Source organism: Sphaerodactylus townsendi, linkage group LG09, assembly GCF_021028975.2.
Source record: "Sphaerodactylus townsendi isolate TG3544 linkage group LG09, MPM_Stown_v2.3, whole genome shotgun sequence".
Taxonomy (NCBI): domain Eukaryota; kingdom Metazoa; phylum Chordata; class Lepidosauria; order Squamata; family Sphaerodactylidae; genus Sphaerodactylus; species Sphaerodactylus townsendi.
Genome location: NC_059433.1, coordinates 45,760,217 through 45,785,420, shown reverse-complemented (window position 1 = coordinate 45,785,420; position 25,204 = coordinate 45,760,217). Strand labels below are relative to the sequence as shown.

At 39.9% G+C, this 25,204-nt stretch overlaps 1 protein-coding gene across 1 annotated transcript in view; it reads right to left on the bottom strand.

Moving 5' to 3' along the window:
- The window catches only part of MIB1 (MIB E3 ubiquitin protein ligase 1), a 58,310-nt gene extending 33,579 nt beyond the window's left edge, over window positions 1-24,731 (bottom strand). Inside the window, exons 1-12 of the mRNA XM_048507392.1 lie at window positions 24,150-24,731; window positions 17,237-17,408; window positions 16,008-16,137; window positions 14,034-14,138; window positions 11,209-11,275; window positions 10,691-10,895; window positions 9,738-9,921; window positions 8,197-8,341; window positions 6,721-6,854; window positions 5,282-5,389; window positions 4,762-4,959; window positions 2,887-3,038 (exon numbers count right to left, since the gene is read on the bottom strand). Coding sequence (XP_048363349.1) covers window positions 2,887-3,038; window positions 4,762-4,959; window positions 5,282-5,389; window positions 6,721-6,854; window positions 8,197-8,341; window positions 9,738-9,921; window positions 10,691-10,895; window positions 11,209-11,275; window positions 14,034-14,138; window positions 16,008-16,137; window positions 17,237-17,408; window positions 24,150-24,378 — 1,829 coding nt within the window. The 5' untranslated portion in view covers window positions 24,379-24,731. The remainder of the gene's footprint in view (window positions 1-2,886; window positions 3,039-4,761; window positions 4,960-5,281; window positions 5,390-6,720; window positions 6,855-8,196; window positions 8,342-9,737; window positions 9,922-10,690; window positions 10,896-11,208; window positions 11,276-14,033; window positions 14,139-16,007; window positions 16,138-17,236; window positions 17,409-24,149) is intronic.
- Window positions 24,732-25,204: the final 473 nt, after the last annotated feature.

The window sequence follows — 25,204 nt, the reverse complement described above, 5'->3', positions numbered from 1 at the left end:
TGCACTCACTGACAGGCCACCATTGTAAGCCACTGAGAAAGTCTACCACAGCAATTTCTACCCCATAACCAAGACACAAATTGGAAAATGAACTAGATAATCCATTTCATTCAGAAAACCTTGGTGTCAAATTTCCAGTATTCTCTGAACAAAAGACCAGGAAAAGGAATGGGTCAGTGGCAACTACAATTAATAGGATGACTAGTAAACAAAACATTTGCAGATTTCTGGTTTTAGAGCAGCCTGTTTTCATTTTGCATTTACTCAACGTTCCAGTCTTTCATTGCAGCTGCCTAGAGAGCACTGACCGTAAGTATAATTCACCCTTTAGACATCATAACAAAACATGTTTCCACAACCACAATTTAGTATCATATATGATTAGAGCCATAGTCTGGAAGAGACTTCACTACATCATCATTCACTGTTTCCATTCTACAGATATATTCTCCCTAAAGTTTAGAAAGACACAACAGCATTGCTTTCACAAAATGATATAATACATACTCGCATTACATCCAGATCAACATGAGTTTTCTGGTAGAAGCAGTGTTGAAGACTAAAACTGTTATTTCAAGTCATCAAAATGAACTGCAGCCAAGTCCTATAATCTCAAGTGCTATTACTGCCCATTCTTTCATTCATCTATTGGATCACACAACTGAGGCCAAACAAAATCCCAAGGAGCTACTATATGTGATCTAGGAACTAGAAGTTGCCCCTTAGCACTGTGTAAGTTACTAGTTCATTCAGACATCATGCTATATTTTAGGGTAATAGTTTGAGTTGGAACACAACAAGCATTTTAGAGCTGTCTTCTTTACATCTTCTATTAAGAATTAGCCTCATATGTATACCTGTTTCCATAACTGAACAACCTAAGATACGGCGTGACGACTTTATATATGTCTGGCAAATCAAGTCACCACACTAGAAAGCAGCACAAACCATCAGGTTCAAAGTCAGGTTTCCGTATCTCACTGGCTGGCTCATTACAAAGAATAGTTTATTAAGTCATACAATGCACAAAACCATAGTAAATGTTCTTGATTGACATGATGAATGTTAACTCACATGACTCTCTTAGATCACCCCAATATACAAAAATCTAAGTAGGCTGGGACTAAACAACAGAGATTACAGGTCCAAGGGAAAATATCCCCAAATACTACATAAACTGCATTTCAGTGAAAGGTGCCTCTGGAACAAGCTGCCTTGTTCCAGAGGCAATGTACTTGAGTTCCAGTTGAGAGATCCTATGACACCTGCGCACATGCCCAAGAGACAAAGACAATTACATCTTACTACAAATGAAGAATCACTGATTGATTCTGATCACAGGTGCTCTGTTGCTAAACAGGCCTGATTTACATTACTGCTGTAAAGTGCTTGCTTTGTGAAGCATATAGCACAGTGGTGGCGAACCTATGGCACTCCAGATGTAGATGAACTACAATTCCCATCAGCCCCTGCCAGCATGGCCAATTGGCCGTGCTGGCAGGGGCTGATGGGAATTGTAGTCCATGAACATCTGAAGTACCATAGGTTCGCCACCACAGATATAGCTGGTTCTCATGCATACTAATACAGGGACAATTTTCATACTTTTACTTCCCATACTAACATTAATGCCATGAAGAGAATGAGAGATTAATATAACTGCTGGGTTGAGGCACTTTTGAAATTTCTAACAAAGCATAAAGGGCACCAATACAAAATAGCTGCTCTGGGGATGGGCCCAGTCACAAAATATTGGGAGACTGCGAGCCAGGCACCCTATGAAAAAGACAACTGTTTCCAAACGGTCACTCTCTGCAGATGCAAAGGTAATATACCCCTAGGCTCTTCTGAAGCCTCTCCTATACCAAAGAGGCAGAGGAAACCAGAAACAGGGGACTGCTTCTCAAATGGAAGCAGCTGTTTGACTTTCGTTTCCAAGGAAAGGGAATTTAGCTCCCTCCAAGTTTGTCAAGTCTAGAAATGAAAGAAAGATTGTCTATGATATGGCCAAGCTGAGCTGAGGGTACCCTGCCTGACACAACTATCCAGGATGTGCTCAGCACCACTTTAGTTAACACAGCTGTACAGGAGAACCCCCAACCTATGTTTTTTGTTTCATTTAAGACATAAGACGTGGCAATCAGAAAACACACTAGTTGCCCCATTGGGGATCAAGATCCAACTTAACCATGAGATACACCTTTAAGTAGGGCAATGTAGAAGACAGTTGCATTACACTGGCTATGTTCTATATCACTGACCATTTTCACCTGCAACGCATCTTCTCAAGCAGCTCCAGTTCATTAATCTTCAGAATGATTTCACTTCTAGTTCTGTGAAAAACTGTAGCTACTCTTGATATAATAATCAACTTATGAGCTATTGGAACCTGTGGCTCTTTTTATCCCCATTCATATCACAATGTTAACCTAGTATCTGTCAAAGTGCTTCACTTATCAATCCGCTAAGAAAAAGGCTGTCTTTATTTTAAGGCACTTCTAATCAACCAACATGTGGCAACTTTTGTACGAATATTTTCTATACTGCCCCACACAATGACTGTCCCACCACTGTGCTGTTCATGAGGAGCTTTTTACGCAGTCTGAAAGCAAAGTTTTGTGGTGGCGTGGTGTGTTCAATCACAGTGATGATCACACATGCACTGTTCATCATGTGAAACAATTTAAAGTGGCCTTCAGTGGAAGTCATGAATTATTCATGGACCTACACTGGAAAATTGTTCTCTGGTGGATACTTCAGTCCCACAAAATACATAAATGAAACATTCATCTGTGAACTACTGCATAAAATCTTCCCACTAATAAATGGTCTTCTAGTTGTCCTTTTGTTTATTGAACACAATAAAGTAAATAATATCTACTTTACCTTGGATTCCCTCTTAGTGCAGCATGATGGAGAGCATTAAACCCATTGTTGTTTGTAATAGTAACATCTGCTCCAGCTTCTAGAAGTACAGCCAAAATGTCATCACGCTTTTTACTAATTGCATCATGAAGGGGAGTATCGCCCTCAGAATCCTAAAAAAAAGGATTATTTCATTCCCTTGAACATTTACAGAATCATATTTCCAGAGAATACATCTGATCATGAAAAGTCAACAAATATATTTTATGTGTATTTTCAGGAAGTGAATGAACTTGAATAATTCTATTGTCATATATAAAAGATGACTGGTACTTCACATTAATGTTAGCTTGGCCAATGTAAATTTTGTCTTAGTAAAACATTTATTAGCAAGCACAAGCCACTATTTAGATGGGTCTAAGAAATGTTTAATTTGTTTGGAAAAATCTTATTTAGATTTCTAACGATTTCCAAACTAGATTAAAAAATAACCCCACACTTTTATATTTACTAGCTACTATACAGCATAAAAAGTACTATCATTATGTTCTTCCTTGCCAACTCCAGCAATTCAATCTCTAACTATTCCCTGTTATGTTACATTAACCTCCATAATCAAGTAAGTGGTGACTATGTCATCTAGGATAATTATAAAATTGCAAACTCAACTGCAACTTCATGGTTTTTCTGCATGTTCAGTACTTAATCTAATAGTTTGGTCCATTAACAAGGCTTATTAAAATCTTTCAGCAGTGGCGTAGGAGGTTAACAGCTCGAGTATCTAATCTGGAGGAACAGGGTTTGATTCTCCGCTCAGCCGCCTGAGCTGTGGATGCTTATCTGGGGAATTCAGATTAGCCTGTACACTCCCACACACGCCAGCTGGGTGACCTTGGGCTAGACACAGCTTCTCAGAGCTCTCTCAGTCCCACTACCTCACAGGGTGTTTGTTGTGAGGGGGGAAGGGCAAGGAGATTGTAAGCCCCTTTGAGTCTCCTACAGGAGAGAAATCCAAACTCCTCTTCTTCTTCTTCTTTCAGCAAAATTTCAAATGATCTGGTGCACAGGTGTCAAACTCGCGGCTCTCCAGATGTTATGGACTACATTTTCCATCATGCTGGCAGGGGATGATGGGAACTGCAGTCCATAACATCTGGAGGGCCGCGAGTTTGACACCTATGATCTGGTGGGTTCCTAGCTTTCATATCACCCTATTTAGTAGATTTTCATCCTGGCCAAACAACCAATGAAAACCATGATAAACTTAAGACGGTTTACTATAAAGAGACCAGAAGGTGACAAAGATACAAACTAGGTTGATCTTTAAATCGAAGTTAACAACTCCTTGGAGTTGGAAGAGACCATCAGGTCATTCAGTCCAACCCGTCATGTAGGAATATATAATCAAAGCATTCCCGATAGATGGCCATACAGCTTCTGTTTAAAAACCTTCAAAGGAGACCTGACCCCCCCCCCCCCCGAGGCAGTGTATTCCACTGTCCAACAGCCCTTACAATCAGGAAGATCTTCCTAATACTGATTAAGAATTTTTATTGCTCAAAATGAGAGATTTAGCCCTCCTATTTTACAGTGTTTTATGGTTGATTTTATGGTTTATCCCAAATAACTGGACTCTCACCTACTTCAGTTTAGTAAATGACGCCCGGGATGTGATAAGGAAAGGAGAGACTCTTCAAGGGAGCTCCTCAAGGACATCAGATCAATTAAGATATAGTATTTGGAAATTCTTTTTGCTGAAACTTGTTTAGCTGGGTTTGTACTTCTGAGCAAGCATGCTTAAGATGGTTCTGTTATTAACTTCAGCACAAGCCTAATGCCCATAATTCTGTGCATGTTATTGTATCAGATAGAAGACTAAAAGCACTTTAAAATTACCTGGAGACTAGGATGACAACCAAAATCCAGCAAAGTCTTCACTACTTGAAGATGACCTTTATTGACAGCAATATGAAGTGGGGTCTGCCTACGTTTATTACGAGCATTCAGATCTGCACTCCCTCTATGCAAGACCTCTATCACGGCTCCTTCATCACCAAAAGCTGCGTGGTGAACAGCCCTGTCTCCATCTTTGTCCTAGACAATCAACATTAAATTGGATTAATCATATTAGGTTTGTTTTAGACAATACTGACTTCTGGTTGAATAGGTTACTTTTATATTAAAGGAATGTTCATAAGGCAATGGTCACTGAAAACAGGAAATCAGGCGCAGTCAACTATTTTATGCTCTGATCAATCAGAGCTAAAGAAAGAGACACTCAGAAATAATGATGTTCCTTAGCTATAACAGAAATATCTGTAATTGCAGTCACAAATGAATATGATGCAAGATGTAAAGCACAGTTACACACTCAGGTTAAACCTGCGAACAGTTGAAGCAACAGAAAATATCATACCTCTGCTTCTACATCCACATTCTGCTTTAGAAGCAATTTCAAAATGTCGACGTGTCCATTCTGACTAGCTGCTTGCATAGCTGTGTGTCCTGCACACTGCCCATTCACCTAGAAATGCAAGATTGAGCAGTTCAAGGCAACTTACAAGTATGTATATATATTATAGGCACAAGAGGGGGGATGCAATGGCTCAGTTGAAAACCATCTGCTTTGCACGTAGAACAGGGGCCTGCAGTTCTCCAGATGCTCATGGACTACAAATGGGATTTGTAGTCCATGAACATCTGGAGACCACAGGTTGCAGACCCCTGACGTAGAAGGTCCCAGGTTCAATCCCTAGCCCCTCCATATAGAAGTACCAAGTACTTGAGATCCTAGAGACTTGCTGCCTGTCAGAGGAAGGCCATACTGACCTTGATGGACCAAGGTTCTGATACAGCATAAGGCAGATTTATGTGTTTATTATATTGCAACATTCAGAGGGCGCACAAAATTGGATGGAACATCAGGGAGCTCAATAACTCTTCACAAATATTTTCCAAAAAAATGTATTAAACTTCTGATCATCTATCTTCTCAAACTGCCACACCTCTAGACTTTCTAACCTTGCTAATTTATAGAATCTTGATCTAATATCTATTAAAGATTAATGGAAGGGAAGCCCGACACAGAGTAACTCATGCCAAGTATTTATTTCTCCACCCAAGTCCTGCCTCTAACCTTACTGCTATATTTAAGTAAGTTTTAAATACTTTTTATAATTTATCAAAATATACAGAAAACTCAAAAGACAGGCATGCAAAAATGAATTGGTTAGAAGCAAATCAAACAATGTCATTTTCTCTTCCTGACTGAATTGGAGATGCTACCAAAACTATTTTGAAGCCAGGAAACTGGGCATGCTGAAATAATCTCTCAAAAGATTTTAAAATCAGGGGAGTAGCCAGGTTCTAAAGTTAGGGGGAGAAAGAACATGAAAAAGGCACCACGACTTGGATGGGGGGAGGTCTGAACTTAGGCCAAAAAGAGTATGAATGCCGCATAGAAGGGAGGGAGATAAATAAAGCTACAGAACAGATAGGGAATGAGGGTCGCCTTCACAGCATCCCCTCCCCAGATCCCTCTCTGTCCCCCCACCTCCTGCTGAACTGAAAAGGCACCACTTTTTAAAGCATGTGCCCAAGGGGAGCAGTCGCTCCCCTTGCTCTCCCACTGGCTATGCTACTGTTCAAAATACAGTGCAATGTAGGGAGTGGAGATTCTATAAACGAATTGTGATTAACCTGCTGACGACTTGCTCTTTACTCTCACAATTCCATTGGCAAAGACTTTTCCTTGTCCAACAACCAACAGACTTTCTGGAGACCTTCCTTGAATGACTTGAACTCTACCTTTCCTCTTTTCCTAATTATCTCAAACAAGGTAAAAGAAATACTCACATCTACATCTGGTCTCTTCAGCAAGTCTTCAACTTTTGCTACATCTCCATTAGCAGCTGCTTTAACAAGTTCTTCGTTAAGATCACCAGATTCCTGAGTTTCAAACAGTTTTTTCAACAGCTGGGACAATCTCTCTGTGAACATAAAATAAGGTCCTTTATTAATCACAGTTTCTGAATACTGAATACTGTGTTACGTTTGAATAAATGCAAATATATACCTTAATTTAAAAATGTCTCAAGCAAACATGACATGCTGTAACTCAGTGTTTTTCAACAATTAGGTGTGTTTCAAACTGACTTGCCATTCATTTGCTGCTTGCATGTACCTTCCTCCATTCAAACAAAATAATTCTCAAGAGTACACACTACATGAGCAGGCTTGAACAGAAAGTATTCACAGTTTAGGCACATATCTCCTTATAACTCTGAACTATTTATTTGAGATATATCATTCCACAGTCACATCCAAGGTAATTTATTTCCTTTTATTATGAAAATTAATGATTAAAAGATCAAATCTAAACCCAAGTATGAAGAACAAGAATAGTAAAATAAAAAAACCAATTAATATTTGTGTGGGCTAGTAATTTTTTGCATTAACTTCCAAACATTTAAAAAGTCATATTTGGCTCTTGGATACACCCTCCATTATTAACAAAATACTTGAAACAGTTTTAACATTACTTTAAAGGGAACTGAAGAACAGCCTTTTATTTATGACTCAATATGAAATGACATACAGCAGTTCGGAATGGTTTCCTTGCACATGTATTCTTGCTAGGGTTACACCCCCAAATTCTAATCCCATCAATATTCTAGAGCTCTCCACTTCACTTCCATTCTAGGCCCAATCCTGCAGCTTTGTTGTATGATTGTGACGAATTGGATTAAGAGTTGTGATGATAGGAAATCTAGGGCAGTCTGATATATTTGTAGAACAGGAATCAAATGTGACAACTATTTAACTATTTTTATTGTAGTCTTAATTACTTTTATCTAAAATACCTACAACATTGGGGGGGGGGGAGAGGCTCTATGGAAGAATAGCTTCTTAGCTTGCAGTTTCAATTCCTGGCATCTTCATTTAAAATGATCAAGTAGTATGTGATGTGAAAGATATTAACCTAAGATTCCAAAGGGTGTTGCTAGTCTTCATAGACAATAATTACATCGCTGAATTACTGGTCCAATTCTGTACTGTTCAAATGCATATGTTCAAAGGGGGGGGGGGGGTTTGCATCATCTTGGTGCTGATTACTGTTCCAGATATATTTAACTACACAGACTACATATCTAACCAACCAAGTTATTAACTCATTTCTGTAACCTGATTTTCAACTTTTATAGCAGTGTACAGTGAAGCACAAGAAAACCCAGTTGGCAAGTACTTTTATTGGACGTTATTTCTCCATTAAAAACATCCTTCAGAATTTAAAATTATGCAGAAACCATGTCATAAAATTTTTTAACTTACCACCAGATGCATTGCTTATGGCAGAGCCTGCCGATGCTACCTTTGACACAGCAGCTGGATTATATGTCCAAGAGGTTCCACAAACCTCTACCTTTAAGTCACTGTCTGAATAAATTTGTTGTACCCTTCCAACTTTACCTAAAGTCTAAATTAAAGAAAAGACAGATGCTAATATACATCATTTTAAAAAGTCACATATTACTATGTTCAACAGTAAAGTGGCTGGCTGCCACTCTAATTTTAAAAAAAGGCCACCCACAGACAAGGTAGGGATCTCCACATTTTAAGACAACTGCAGACATACAAAAAGATGTGATTTCAAAAATTATTCAGGGAAACTAAACCAACCCCAAAACAACTTGGGGTTAATTAAATAATTAAATATGCTCAGGGAGCACAAGAAGTTGAGAGCAACAAATAGATGGTTAAATAACAAGGGGAAGAAATCAACTGAATCAACCCCTTGAGAACTCTAAGAGAAAAGGAGATTTTACAAGTGTGGGATGGAATGTCTACATTATTTTTAGTTGCAGTTCCCAAAGTGTATATACAATGTTTTACATCTTATGTTATTTTATTCCCCAGTCCGGATACTAGATTTCTGCCATTAAAATTTCCACAAAGAACAAGCTAAATGCTGATCACATAGCAGTAATGAAAGAGGTGAAAGAAGCTAAACACATCCAAAAAATAAAATTTCCCATTAACTATTATAGCTGGCTGAATTTAACATGGGGGGAAGGAAATCTTTCTGGAGCTGTGACAGTTTTCAAGACAAAGTATCAAAATTATTTTCCATGGAATTCCTTTAAAGTCTTCATTGATAGCAACTTAAGCTCTCTGGGTCACAAATGGAACTTATCACTAAAAATGATTCTACGACAGTAAAATCATATGTCTCCTCATATACTTATTCAATGGACAACTCTGGCCAAGTCTGCGCATTTAACAGAATGATGTGGCAATCGGGCAGTAGAGTGCTCAGATGGTATAATGGAATTCAACCTGCAGGTGAAGGATTACACTTTTGAAGTTCCCTCACATCAATAAGTCCCTGTAAGTGGAAGACAAGTACAGCATATAAACGGCTGATTTTACAAAGGGAACATTAACGTGTCCCTCCTAACTTTCTCTCTAGCATGGTACAGCCCATTCTGTCAACTTGGCATTCTGCCACCTCGTTCTGTTGAATGGGTAGACCAGGCCTTAATTTCTCAGTACCACATTCTCCAGGCAATTTTTCTAGCACTTGCCCAAGTGGGTTCATGAATCCTTGACAGTGCTGCAGGATCATCAGCCCCAATGACAATATCCCCAGTATAGGAACCACCAGTGGTAGAGGTTCACAGATTTTTTATCATCAACTGGCACACTGGAACACAAAGGTACTCACACCATATTCCAGAAAAAAGCTCCTATTGCTCCCTGTACCACCAAACTGTCAACCAGAGGAGACATGACCTAACCTACAAAGCTTGAAGGTAAACAATTCCCCATCTTAATTTGAAATGCCATGCTAAAGGGTATTTCTATAAACTTACAGGAAGCATTGCTTCAGCCCATTCGCCATGTCCTCGTTGAAGCAGCTTGATTCTTTCCAAGTCATAACACACTTGGACAAGGTCACCCACTTGAAATTGTGAAGTACCTCCTTCAGCTCCCTGAGCAGCATCTCCACTTCGAACAACATTGGCTTTGGTAAGTACTGCAGGATTAAAAGTCCACCTAGAAAGTACCAGTAGTTTGAAACATTACAAAAAATGCTCTGTGCTTTTACAAAAGTTTAGGGTTCTTCTATTTTGCAATTAGCCAGTTCTGGCCCATATATCAGCGGCCTGTGGCTGCTGGATGCTGCACGAATTCAGAACATTCCATGGTTGGATACAAAGACTGAGAGAGTCAGCCTCCGTCCAATGTGTTTTAAGATCAACACAAGATGTATTTGACTTCATTTCCATAACAAATTATTGGCCTCATATGCACAACTCTCAGAATATAACCAAATAACTAAAAACCCAAACCCAATTAGTAGTGAACATTTCTGGTAAAAAACGTTGTCTAAGAAAAAACCTGCTTGTAATAATTAACTATTGCCAATGCTATCATACATATAAACTGCAAACCAACTATGACTTCAAATGGTCTTAATATCCAGTATGTTTAGTAAAAACAGCACTGTTTTATTTCAATACTATATAACAGAAAATTATTCTCTGAGTTAAGAAAATACTGGTCAAGACAGAGACATACACAGGTTCAATGACAATGGATAAAGGTCAGAAGGCTACTTTCCCATCACTGTAATTTGAAATTTAAACTTCAAGATAGTTTTGCTATTTTATCTAATTTTTTTAAATTACAAGCAATTTAGGTTTATTAAAAAAATACAGAGAAATACTTCTACTCTTTTTTCAGGATATAGTCAGAGTAAACTTTAAGCCAAGCACTTGCAAGAGAACCAAACTACCTTAGTAAAAATCTGAGATCAGCATACCTATTGGCACTTGGATACTGAACAACTATGTCATGATCTTCATCTATACCACAAACAGTGCCGGTGGTCGTTAAAGTTTCAAACATCCCATCAGTCCATCCCCCATGGCCATGCTGCAAAGACTGGACAATTTCTAAATCAAGATCAATGTTCACTAGGTCGCCAATCTGCAAGCCACCAGGATTCCGATTCCCATTTTGCTCACCTAAAATTAAATGAAAATATGTAGTAGGAAAGTAAACATACCAGACACACCGTTTTATAAATTTCCAAGAACTTAGAGGAACCACAAATTCAATATGATATGATGAAAGAGCACAGCTGCTCTGGTGGGGTTGGACAGAGCCACATTGTCGTATTCCATGAGTTATGGTTCTCCTGCTGAAAATCACCCTGAATGCTTGGGGTGGGGGGCATAAATTAAATAAACCTGCATACATATGTATACCTCTATAGTTCTTGGGATATCACATACTAAATATATAACGAGACATCAAATTAGGATTCCTCTAACTTACCCAGAACAGGACAGTGGTCTCGATAGAAGGATCCTCCTTTCGCATCTTGAACGCATTTAAGGTCTGACTGAAAGGAACAAAACACACATGCACCCATATTAATTAATTGATTGATTGATTGATTGATTAATTAATTAATTCAATTTGATATGCCGCCTCATCTCCGAAGGGCTCTGGGTGGTGTACAAGTTAACACACACTTACGGAGAACTACCACTTTAATAGATCAAATACAAAATTCGACCACTGCTGTGCCTGTACTTACACCATCTGGTTTTGTCAAGACAAGAATCTGCTAGTTTTAGTGTTAGCTTTATTTTTTAAACTTCCCTCTCTGGCCCATGTACACCAGACCAAGAAAATACAAGGCAAAGTATATTCACCTTCGTACCAATCTTGTTCCCTAAGATATCTGGGATATGGGCTCTGGTTTGAATTAATATTCACATTTTGAGGCAGTGTATCTGCATCACTGCAAAAACTACCCCAATACCTGCTAAGATGGGCAGGATTGTGCTTATTAATTTTTCTTCAACTTATACCCCCATTCCATCCATAGATACTTAATATCTTGCTCTACCAATGCAATGCCACAATCAGTAGTGTTGTACTAACCAACAGTTTCACAAAAAGTGAAAATAGAAACATCCATGCACAGAGATTACCAGCGATGACTCTACTCAGCTCAAACTTTAATTGAAGCATTACTGGCAAATTCAACATAACTCAACAGACTTCCTGGTCAGAGCTGATTATTTTTTTATTCACACACATTTTTGCACCGACATTTCAAAACTGCAGACCCTCAATGATTTACAGAATCTCATGTTTCCTCTCCCCCACTTTTTCCTCTTTTGCTTCCCTGAAACCCCCATAGCCTCTCTTCTTTCCCTGTGTCTTTCTCTCCATCCCACCTCACCAGCTAACCTGCCTCCCCGTGGCCCTGGGTCTTTAGTTTGTCCTCCTTCCCTCACATTGCAAAGCCTTTCCTTGGGAAAACTTGGCATTTTCCAGAAGAAATGTTTAGGGACATTAAACCTTGCCCTAGTATAAAGTTAAGTATTTAGGCTGCAATTCCAATAACCAATTTCACCAAAATATGTCATTTTTAATATTTAAAAGATTCTGCGAGCTATTGTTAATTGTGCTGTTAATCGAAACCCTAACATACTTCCCTTTCCCTAACTGTTGTTCTGTCCTTTCTAATCCAAACAGCAGCCATCTGGTATTATCTCTGAGGGAATTCCCTTGGGCAAAGGTCATTCAATGCATCTACACTAAACAGTGAAGACAGAAAGAAAAGTCCTCTAACTCATATCATCTGAAACTATGGGACAATACAAAGGGACAGGTGGTGTATAAGCTAGCCATGTGCTCCTCCAAGGGTCTTGTCTATTTCTTTATTACTCTGAGAAAAGCCCAGACCGGTAAACCTGAGGAAATGGCAGATTGCAGAATGAAAAGAACAATAAATAATGGGCTGACAGAACTACCAATAATCAACTCAACTATAAGTATGTGAAGAGAACAGCAAGCAAACTCAAACTTTTTTAATCAACAACTGTAATAAACTGCAAAGAAGAAATAAGTGCATTCTCCCAATCAAAGAATGTTGAAATGGGTTAATATGTAACGCTGGTGACAGCTCTGTATTTATAAATGTAGATCACATTAATCGTATTCTCCCATACTGACCATGACCAAAAAGAATAAAAGTATACAAAAATATGAATATGACAGGAAAACAAACGAGCTGCTTCCAAAAGATGAAAACACAGCTTTCCATAAAAGTTCAAAACAAAAAACCACTACGAGTTCACAGAAAATCTGTGTAAGATCATTCTTCTCCAACTGCTTTTGCTTCAAAACACTGCTCCCTTCATAACTTGACAGGACATAGACACATGACAGTACTGTGCCAACATGATACATAACAGCATATTATATGCATTACTGTGATCTTGATGCTGGCATATCCAAAATTTTATGCTACAGAAGAACTACAGTATTCATCTTAGGGGAGAAAGGGGAAGAAAAGTTTTACAGAGGAAGGGGCAGCTTGTACAGAAGTAAAATGGGAGAAATTTGAAAGTTGATCTGAATGTACTAGTAGTTTGAACAAACAATGGATAACATTAAATCCTGATCTTAAAAAGAATGGAATAATAATTTACTGGGGTCAAAAATTACATTTATTAAGCAAACACACAATCCTCAGACTAAATACCTTTAGGTTTAAATAGCTGTTTGATTAAATGTCTTACTGAAAAGACGTATGAGAGCTGGATTAATAGTATGTATTAATGAAAGATTATTCATAATCCAGATTACTAGGAAAAAGCAAAATAAATTGATCCTACTTCTGCTTTATAGCCGGTGTAGTAATTATACCCAACACTACTGAAATCAACATAATTTTAGTGCTCAAGATCAAAATGTCAACAACCACTGCACCAGGAGGCTCCTCAAATATCTGACCACAATTTCCAGCATAAAATAGCATCACACATTTGACACAGAAACATTTCAACCATATTCTCCAGCAATTTGTAGTCATCTTAGGCAACCTATTAATGAAAGTAACTGCCACTAACAGTGACGAATCCGTCTCAAGAGTTTAAGTCATCTGCATGAGTAAACTGAGTCCAGACCTATGCATATGCATGACCTATCCATGCAGCTGTAGGAACAATGAAGTGCTTAATAGCATGCAAACTGACAGAAGGATATCACAAAAGAAGACAAACAGCCTCGCACAAACCATTTTTCTATTCCTCCTTTCCCCCACAAAGCAATTTTACTCTTTGTGTTGCGTTACTCCTTACCATGCCCTCAAAGCCAACTCTGTAAAGGTTTTTAGCTCCATTGTCCCATAAAACATATGCTGCACTGTGTGGGCTCGATGCACTCCAGTCTTGGATTTCTGTTACCTAGCACAATCAAAAAGAGATGAATGTATCTGGCTCAAAAATAATATTTATCCCAAATATATAGACAAGAATTTGATGTAAGGATTTTTATTCAATATCAAAGTGTTTTCTAGACCAGTTTTATTTTTACAGCAAAACATGGTATTGTATCTTATATTTGAACATACACACACATTTAGTTTGCTGATCCTAATGGAACTTTCTTCTAAGTAAATATGGTTAAGGATTACTTCCTATTATTCTATTTTACAAACTAATTATTCAGACTCTTAGTTCAATTAACCGTTTCTGTGAAGCGATTAGTTACAGTGAGAAAAAACTGTATTAAATGCATTTTTAAATGAAAGCCTTTATTGCTAGAGTTTTCACATAATAGAACTATGAATCAGTCAAATATGCTTCTATTTTGGGAAGTATACTTCTTGTTTAGCTTAGGAGAAATAATCAACAATAGGGTTGGGCAGTGGCAGGAAAGAGAGGCAGTACCAGAGATCACTATGAATATTCCAACGTTCCTGTTCAACTAGTGAGGAAAGAAACCGTCCCTCTGTCCATAACCATACCCTTTCCCAAAAAGATGATCAGAGATGGGTGCTGGGATGCTGACACCACATGTGGTGCTGCAACCCAGCACCAGGAGGCCCATGGCTGTGGTCTGGTGGATCTTGTTCCTAATGTTTTGCCTGCAGTGTGTTACACACTTCCCTCTGTGATACACCTCTGAAGATGCCAGCCACAGATGCAGGCGAAACGTTAGGAACAAGATCCACCAGACCACAGCTACACAGCTCGGAAAACCCACCAGAACCAGTTGAATCCGGCCATGAAAGCCTTCAACAATACAAGAAGCCTTTGACAATACAAGAAACAGTCCCTCTTGGCTAGGGAAAAGTAGCACCACACTTTCCTATGTTAACAGCACTTCAGGGATAGATACTACTGCATTAAGACTTCTAATGGAACAACCAATTAGGGACATTTGTAAAATAAAATCAGCTAAAAGTACCATCTCTTTCTTAGTCACAAATGAAGACAAATTCTTCCTAGCATATCTGTTAGGCAAGGAGGGATAGGAGTATGACTTAATGATTGAAGCAACCTTGAGTTAAGAATTCACCTCCCACCCCACCGCCGACAAGCTCTGATCATAAGTTACAGTGAACACATGTACAATCTGCATACAGTGTACATTTGATTGGACTTTATACATGGACTGAATAAGTCATGTTATGCTGAGAGCCAATGTGGTGTAGTGGTTAACAGCAGGTGGATTCTAGTCTGGAGAACCGGGTTTGATTCCCCACTCCTCCACCTGAGTAGTAGAGGCGTTTTTGGTGAACCAGATGTATTTCCACACTCCTACATTCCTGCTGGGTGACCTTGGGCTAGTCACAATTCTTCCAAACTCTTTCAGTCCCACCTACCTCACAAGGTGTCTGTTGTGGGGAGATGAAGGGAAAGGAGCTTGTAAGCCACCTTGAGTCTCCTTACAGGAGAGAAAGGTGAAACACAAATCCAAACTCAAACTCTTCTTCTAAAGGCACATACAGCTGAATGTGGACTGAAACCACACATTTATCCAGGACTGGTCCCCATTTTCATTAGTAAAGGGAACAATTGTTGATTGTTTCTTATACACAAGAATGAATGTGTACAGTCAGGTGGAATGTAATACATAAACAGTAAACGACAGATTAATAGAACTTTGGTGATATTTGGTTAGTCAGTGAGGTACAAGAGCTAGAATGTTGGCCAATGGTGTTGTCAGCCTGAGAGGGTTGTTGTGCGGATAAACAGAAGTGCCCTGACCTCCTGCCTTGGCAAATTTTTAAAAAGATTAGACATCTTTGAAAGTATCAGAATTCTTACTTTGCCCCGACGTCCATTGCCACCATCCTGATCTTCCCACTGCCAGTCAACTCCTCGAACTACTCTGGCACCTGTGAAGATTCCTCTTGCAGTAATCTTCTTTGATTTACGCCGAGACTCTAACAATACCCTAAAATTTAACATGAAATCAGAGCTTTAGAGATTCTACAGCACAAACAAGTTGCTCAGTATCATTCCTCTTCGGAAATTAAAAAACTGCTTGAATAAAGAAATCACATGTTGATATACTGAAGATCTCAGAACTCAGACATACTGATCAGCTGCTATTTCTATACGGGGCAGCCCAATCCAAAAGCTGCTGGTGGCTGGGGACAGCGCCACTGTTGTGCTGCCTCCAAAAGGCTTTCAGTCGTGAGGAGGCAGAAGAAAAACAAAATCCCCCACCTCAGAGTCACCTGAAAGTCTTTGATTGAGCTAAATGGAAATATCTATATTTGCTGCCCACCAGTTTCTGGAACAATTTGAAAGTGCTAGTTCTTATCTTTAAGGGTCTAAAACACTTGAGGCCAGGGGAGTTGTAAAGAATCACCTCCTCCTCCGTTCCTGCTGTCTATACCCAAGGCAGTAGTGGTGCCACCTCTCCACTACAATGTCTTCCACGACTTGCTTGGCACTGACCTTACTTTCCTAGTCATCAGATTAAATCATTTCTCTTGATCCAGATTTTTAACTAAAGGCTTCCACTTTTATAGCTGTCTTATTGTTACCTACAACGAGGACTGTTTTATCAGCATCATTTAAACTTTCTCTGTTTTAGGTTCTTTTATACCCTGGCTTGTTTTTAATAGCTGATTTTATTAGCTTTAAAAAATTTTTTTAATTGTTTACTGTTATTTCCTTCGTTCCATTCTAGAGTTTTATTTGTGAGCCATTTCAAGCACGTCTGAAAGGGTGGCATAAAAATGATCAACATGCATGTTTTTAATCTGTTCATGTTTTAATTAAAAATTCCACTTATGAAACTGTATATGACTTATGGCCCAATCCTATGGTTGGGGAGGGGAATGGAGGATGCCCCTCAGCAATGCAGCAGCAAAACCCAGATATGGGTGGCACCATGAAGCTACACTAGTATCCAATTGGACTGGGGCATTTCCAGAGGTGGAGTCAACTATAGTTGACTTCCACCCGGGCTTTCATGCCCGAAGCGACTTACGCGACCCTTTTGGGTGCTATATAATCCCTATATCCAACCCCTTACAGCTTACCTTTCACTTCCTGGGGTGGTTATTCTGTAAAAGCGATGTCGCAGGTGATGTTTGTCCCCATGATAGCATACTGTGCACAAGTCATAATTTGTACATTCAGCACATTTCCATCTAATACCAATTATTGGTTGCTGGCGACAAGTATCACACATGGTTCCGTCATGTTTAATTCCTGTGAAAAGGAACAGAAGACATAACAACATTTTGGAACATATGTGCATAAGAAGATGTATTAATTGTGTAAGCAAAAAACCCAAAATCTGGCAAAGTTTAACAAGCTTTTACAAATTATTTGCATAGTACCAATTTTTCGGTTTATCACATGCTGTATTCAGATTTTGAATGTGACAAATATTCATGCATGCATTTGTGTCAAATCCTTGAACTGACTTACATCCTACAATAATTTATTGGCAGTTTGCAAAATCAGGCACACATATAATACTGCTTAACCTGAAACTCGAATTTTATTGATGCTTCCATGATGGCTCTGTAAATATCCACAAAAATTATTTTGAGATAATTGGGGTAGCACATTAAAGACATCAATTCAGTGTTCTATCCTAGGAAAATAAACAGGTTCATAGAAGAAGTCTAAAAATAAGATTACTAGTCTCAATGTTCTTATAATGGCCCCATTTGGAATAGGTGTAGAAAAAGGTGGTATAGGTGTAGAAAAAATAAACTGAGAACGATCAAGGAATAGGAGTATTTTCCACAGGAAGAGAAGTGTTGTGGGGGTTGGGGCAGAGAGTAAACAAAAATAGGCAAGATATGAAGTTTATAAAATTATCAGTAATACTGTAAAAGTCCAGTTAACTACAATGCAAAATTCCATAAATATAACTTACAGAATTTGATTCCATAACATGTATGGAATTTTATTCATTGAGATGTATGAATCCAAACCAGGAGTTGCATTCCTGTCTGTTGCGCAGTGGATAAAGATTCATGAAGTGGGTTTAAGACCTCTTTCTATAATAATGACACAAGTGACTAGGATCTTCAAAACATTTTAAATCTGATATAGGATTACCAATATATTTGAATGTGTATAACATCAATAGTAACTACGACAGTTGAGGAAAAATTGGCAGAAAAAAATATTACACTAGCAGTAAAAGCCCATTGCGGGGGGGGGGGGGATGCAATGGGCTCTAGGAAGCCTTTCTCCCTCCCCCTACCAGTCTGAACTATTGGCTTTTTGGGGATGGGGGAGTGGGAAGAAGGTGTCAGGCAGTGGAGCAGCTGCTCTGCTTGGCTTTTGGGGCGGGGGGCAGCTGCTTGGGGAGGCGGGAGGGTTTCTTGGGGCCAAGAGAGCAGCAGTGTGGGCAGAGGAATCAAATGTTGGGGCGATGAACTCCCACCAACTAGCACTTTGTGAGTCCTGTTCCCTCACTGGTGGAGAGGTCATCATACTGTCATTCAATAGCGCTTTATTGTTTAGGATAATAAAATATGGATAAAATTGATCAGCGGGATGTTCAGGGCAGACAGAAGAAAAGAATTTTTCAGATAACATATTACTAAATTATATAGATGCTGTGGTGGTTCTTAAAAAAGATTACGCAAATTCATGATGGACTGGTCTATCCATGACTATTCACTATGTCTGCTAAATGAAATGTTCATGTTCAAAAGCACTAGGCTGGTACATTACAATATGAGGATCATTCTTTTTCCTGAATAAGTAGATTGCTACAAACTTTTTAAAATTTCAAATTCATAATTCAGCAACATTTGGGCCGAAGGTCTACAAGCAAATTGTCCCTCAACCACTTCCAGACTAGTTTTTATACCTATTCAGAAGCCTCAACACACATTCAAAACTATGTACTGAAATATTACATTTATTGTAAAAAGCCCTTGGAAGAATTTTTGAGACAAGCCTTAATCCAAAGTGCTTGTTAAGTTTGGTTTTTGAAACTATGCTCACTGGTTTGGATTTCAAGCCTCTTCTTGTTTTGAAAATTAAAATAACACCAATTAACCAATACATGAGGCAGGCACAGCTAAGGTGGTATGGCCACGTCATGTGCCGTGAGGAAACATCCGTAGCAAAGACAGCCCAGCACCTTGAACTTGGTGGATGCCGCCCACGTGGCAGACCCAAAAAACAGTGGATGGACACAATCAACAAAGACCTGTGAGTAAAGAACTTTACTCCAGAAGACACTCAAAATTGTGACCTTTGGAAGAGACAGTTACAAAACTGACCCTGCACGTGAAGGAAACCAGTCCAGAAAGAAGAAGAAGATTGTTTGAAAACTACCTGGGATTTTATGCCTGAAGAGTAGTTCTCACTTGGAGACTGATTTCCTTTTGAAGGCTATCAAGCCTGGAATTATCTGGAAGTTTAATTGCTGAAACATCAGTAAGACTATTGAATCACAAAAGCAAAGAAGAGGATTCTTCGGGCACAAGGATTTCTTCAGTTAAGTTTGTTTATGGACCTTTGAATTTTTTTGTCTTTGATCTTTTGTTAAATGCCAGAGAGTACCTTGTGTATTGTTGTGTTATTGTCTGATTAGTAATTTGAATGGTTTGGAGAATATGAACAGGCACCACATTTAACCTAATTGGTTCAGAGTACTAAATAAGGTCAGAGAGTGCAAATATACATCTTAATATTCTGTTTCATAGAAATGTGAATAGATGTCGATATGTTAGTCTCAAGGTTTAGAAAGATATAGTTTTCATAATTATTCTTCATACTGTTCTTTGCAGCACACTGTTTTGTGAGTGTAACTTCTTTGTAATGATAACCGGTTCGGTAATTTGCACACAGACCAGGTTCAATCCTGACATCTTCAGTTAAAAGGATTAAGCACAGTGAGTGATATGACATATCTCTACCTGAGACCCAGGTATGGACCTACTCTAACTGTCAGAGTAGACAATAGTGACCTTAATACGCCAACTCCCTATTCCAACAGAAGACAACAGGAAGCCCAATATCGTGGGAGGACGGGACACAAATCCCCCTCCAGAGCTGGTGGAAATGTCCTTTCTGCCGACGAAAGGGGCAGATGCACCGGAGGAGGGGGGTCCCAGGGACATGGCTGATCTTAGTCAGCCTCTAGAACCAGTTCAGCCCCTTGGTGTCAGCAAATCGCCAGCAGATATGCCACAATTTTTGTGGCATATCTCTAGTCTCTCCTATGAGGGAGTTTCAGATGTGTCTCTTTTTTTATTTCTTCGGGCTTCCCGTCCTGCAGGAAACTGCTTTGGAGCAGGCGATGCAGTGCTGTCCTCAGCTGCCTGACAGTTCTGGAGTGAGCTGTTAATGAATGACAGTGCATAGTGAATATATACAACACATGCGCCTATGTACATCTGCATATATTGTCCCACCAGTAAGAAATTAATACTACATTCTGGGGACTCAGTACTAGGGTTCTCTAGACAAGGTGTATTCCTATGTATTATTTCCAACAAGAGAAACTTGACAGAATGCTCAGATGGCTGCCTCAATTCTCTTGCTTTGATCAGGGATGCAGAAAGGGAGGTTACCAGTAGCTGTGCAACAGGCCCACTGAGTACTGCACAAATGTGTCACTCAGAAGGTCACTAAGTAGCCACCTGCATGACATATTCTGTGCTTTTAAAGAAAGGCACAGAAATATCTAGGCAAGACTATCACATATAGCAGCAACCCTGGACCTTTTTATGTTTTCTATCCTTAACCTGAAAACAGAACACATCATGAAGAGTCACTGCCCAGAGTCCAGCAACCACTCAAGAGCCTCAGCCTATCCTCCAGCACTGATGCACATGGCATGACACTTGAGTGACCTTTAGGGAGTAAGGCAAGACAGCTGCCATGCTTTTAAGTTCCTTTCCCCCTAGGTTTGCTTCCAAAGGAGATCTAAGCAGTGGCAGAAATCTTGAGGATTATATGGAATACTCTGGAACCATGACTCAGAACAAAGTCTGGGGAAGAAGACAGCAGAATCCAGATAAATGAAGTGGTGGTACTTTTAGACAATGAGACACAGAAATTATTTATGATGGTAAAATTAGCACATCAAACATTTTCACTGCTTTTAGATTTGTTTACCTTAAATTGAAACAATCTAAGGGAAGTACATACTATATCATCTAAGTTTTGTTCAGTGTTATTTCAGTGAAAGTAGATACTGTAAGTGTTTGAACACAACATTTAACTAAACCTGTTTATTTTTCCTATCAAATATTTTAGTCCAATTATTTGTGGCTATTGGGTCAGAATATTAACATGGTGTACTTCAAAATTACTATTTACTAAAGTCAAAATAACTAAGCTAAATGAGATCATTCTATTTAAAGCTTCTGGTTCTGATTCATACTTTTCCAGAAAAACCACATCAGTGCTTCTAGCCTTACAAGACCCAGCTGGCAATATCAAAGCTGCTTTGAATGGAAAAGGCAATCTGTTTGGATTTCCACATTCCCCTACATTTGTATACTACACTATACAGGAATGTAAGTTGATAGTTAACGGGCACATATCTAAGCCTATTAAAAAAAGTATAAAGAAAATAGCGATCTTCTCTCATGAAAGCTGTTTGAGATGGACAGAACAACAGAAGAGAGTAACAATGACAATTCACACCGCAAGCAGTTGGCACACACACAAAAAATTCACTCTGTAACTGTCAATAAGTCACCAGATGTTAGGGTAAATTTCATCCTGTAGTATTTTTTAATTTACATTTCTTTACTATACCATTGCAATTAATATTAATTTTCAAGTACCTATGACTTACAGAAATAAAAAGTACTCAAAGAACACAAACTTAGCTGTCTCAAGTGGTGTCTGGAGAGAGGTTATCATTTTTTTAAAAAGAAATAAAAAATGTAAAGTAAACTTTGTGCAAAAGTGCTGCTTTAGATTGGTTTTGCATAAGACTTCTAATATTAAAATTTGCTGTGTTCTATCAGGACATACTACTGGTCCAACTATCAGACTAGCAAAAACTCTTCAGAGCCTCAAACAGAAATCATTCTCAACATGAGATCATTCAGCTGAAAGTGGCTGGTTTTAACCAGGGGGCTCTGTAAGAAATATATGTCATCTACTAAGTTTGTTTCTCCTATGCTGAATTCAGACCCTTACAGAACTAATTGGATTGAAAGAGATTCTCCCAGTGGAGGGTTTTTAAATCTCCCACTTGGTCATGAAACTTATGGGCTGATCTTGGGATAGCCTAGCCTAATTTACAGGGCTGCTGTAAACTTAAAATGAAAAAAATAACCATATATCTAAGCTCCTTGAAGGAATGAGGGAATAAAAATATAGGGAACCGATAAATAAATATTCACAGAATGAAGACCCGATATGACCAATATTCTATGACAATTCATTTCACAGAGCTTTTAAAATCAATAATATGCTTCATCTACCATTTTAAAAGCATCCCAACATCACCCCAACACTGAAGTAATAACTAATATAATAGTTATAGAAACTGGGTTTGTTGGAAGTATGATTCTAGAAAACTGAACTTGCTTGGGGTAAGTTATGACATTACGGCATTGCCAACAGCAACTTGTTTCAACCTTTGAAGGGAAACAAAGCCCTTTTATCTAACAGGTAAAAGTCAGTCAGAATTGAAAGTGCTAATCATTTGTTAGGCTGTGTGTGCCTGCCACACTTTATGCAGCATACACAGTCTGATGGTATCCCTAAAGCCACTAATCAACTGCAGAACAGTAAGGCTACATTCCTATGCACACTTACTTGGAATTACCCATTAAAGTCAAGGTTCTTATTTTGTAGTAAGCCTGTGTGGACCAGGATGTACTTGTGGTCAACAAGTACAGTTTGAGAAAAACAAAAGGCACACAACATCTGTTTTTGTACTCATTACTATTATCCGATGGAACTCAAAAACACCAAGGCTGTACTAACAAATGATCTTACTACATGCACAAAGGTTATGTTTTGCATAAGCATATAAAACCACGGTGTTTTTGTGGAAGAAGAGGCATTCCTCCCTGCAGTTCTCCTTGGCTGGGCAGGATTAACTAGTATTAGCCGAATTATTTTCAAGTTTCTGACCACATGAACATCTCACCCCATTCTAAAAGAATATTAAATCAAACACAAAAGTGTTTTTTAAAAGTGCTGAGATCACATCTACTGAGTTTACCACTAGATTAAAAAAAGATGATCCGCTTACAATAGTTGATTTGAGGACTTCTCGCTACCATAACATCCCTGGTATGAACCCTCCTGTGAAATCAACAGGACCCCCTCCTAAAAACATCCTGTTGTTGCAATGAAAAGTGTTAAGACTCCTTGAACGGCCTCCTCAGCCCTTGAAGAATATGGGGCTCCAGCTTTCCCCACCAGTAAACTCTCCATCTAAGACCATCAGCAACACACTCTCTCTCGTCTGACCACCCCAGGCCTTTTCCCATTCTGTTCATGGCCGTCGTGATTTCCCATGCTGAGCCTTTCCAGCTGCAGTTCCGAAGGCTGCAGAGACGCTGACGGGCTCCAAAGCAGCCTCGCCCTCCCGAGGAACCTCGAAAACAGGAGCCCTGATCCTAGACACCAGGGCAGCGAAGGGAAGACGCCACCGGCCATTTCCCAGCAAAGATGGCTGGTCGCCCAGTTGGTTAAGATTTTTTATTATTATTTACTACTGCTGGTTGATATCCGAGGTGTTTGTAATAGAAGCCGGCCAGAGGGAGTTTATTTATATATTACATTTTTACCCTGCCAATCTCCCAAAGGACTCGAGGCGGCTTACATAGAAAAACAATACAACAATATAAAATAAATAAAAATATAGCCATTATGAGCATTGTTTGCGGTAGGAAGGCGGAGTACGCCATCCCTTGTTTACTTATTCTCAGAGCCAGGTGCCCTAGAAAGAGAGGAGTGCTGGCGGCACCCCGCCCACCAGCCCAGCCTGACTCTTACCGGTGGGCGCGCTGTCCAGGATACGCAGATCGTAGGCCCCCGAGCAGCGGTAGTTGGCAGCCGTGCCGTTGTCCCAAACGACCACGACCTCCTCGGGGCTCTCGAAGCTGCGCACGGTGCCCACGTGGCCCTCGCCGCCGTCCTGCTTCCCCCACTTCCAGTCGGGGCCCCTCACCACCCGCGCCCCGACGCCTTCCACCATCACCCGGTTATTCCGCGAGTTGCTCATCTCGGCTCAGGGCCTGCAGCCCACGTCCCGATGGGGCGAGGAGGAGGAGGGTGGCTGTGGGCCGTCGGCGCCGATAACGGAAAAGGGAGCAGTCTCTTCCCACGTCGAAACAACAAAGGCGTGGAGCCGGGCCGGCCGGTCTCCCGTACTCGAGGGTCTGGGCGGGGGGCGGCCTCCGCCAGCGGAGCTCAACGTTTGCAACGGACTAACCCGCACCCGCCTCCTCCCGATCCTCGCGCCGTCTCCGACTGTCTCCAAATGATGAGGCCAACCCGGCGCGTCAGCTGGTACATCCGGGTACGGCGGCGGCGGCGCAACCACGGAGCCCAGAATCTGAGGCGGAGGAAAGGCCGTGAGTCTTCCTGCGCATGCTCCGCTTCTGCCTTTGCCCGAGAAGCATAGAGGGGACGCCTGATTCCGTTCTGAACAAAGAGACCAGCTCTGTAGCGACCCCTAGGGGCTCGATTGGAATTTTGCATTAGTCTGGGCACAGGTTTGCGACCGGCGACTTGGTTGTGGCCGCGCTGACATTTTTGTTTCTCGTTTTCTTCAAAGCTGCGAAACTTAGGCTGTGGATTTGAGATGAAACTTGAAGTTTAAGATAGTATCCCATTCTAGATGCCTAATCAGAATACAGTATTGTTTGGGAGGAGTTGGGTTAGATCAAGCACATAAAGCGATGCCCAATTAAAATCATTATCAGCTCAGCAGCACCGGATGTGGCAGTAGCTTGCTTTCCAGAGTCGAATGTACCCGCACTGTCTGTTCTCTTCATGGCAGTTAAAGAGTGGCAGTCCAGTACAGACTAGTTTGAGATAACAGTGAC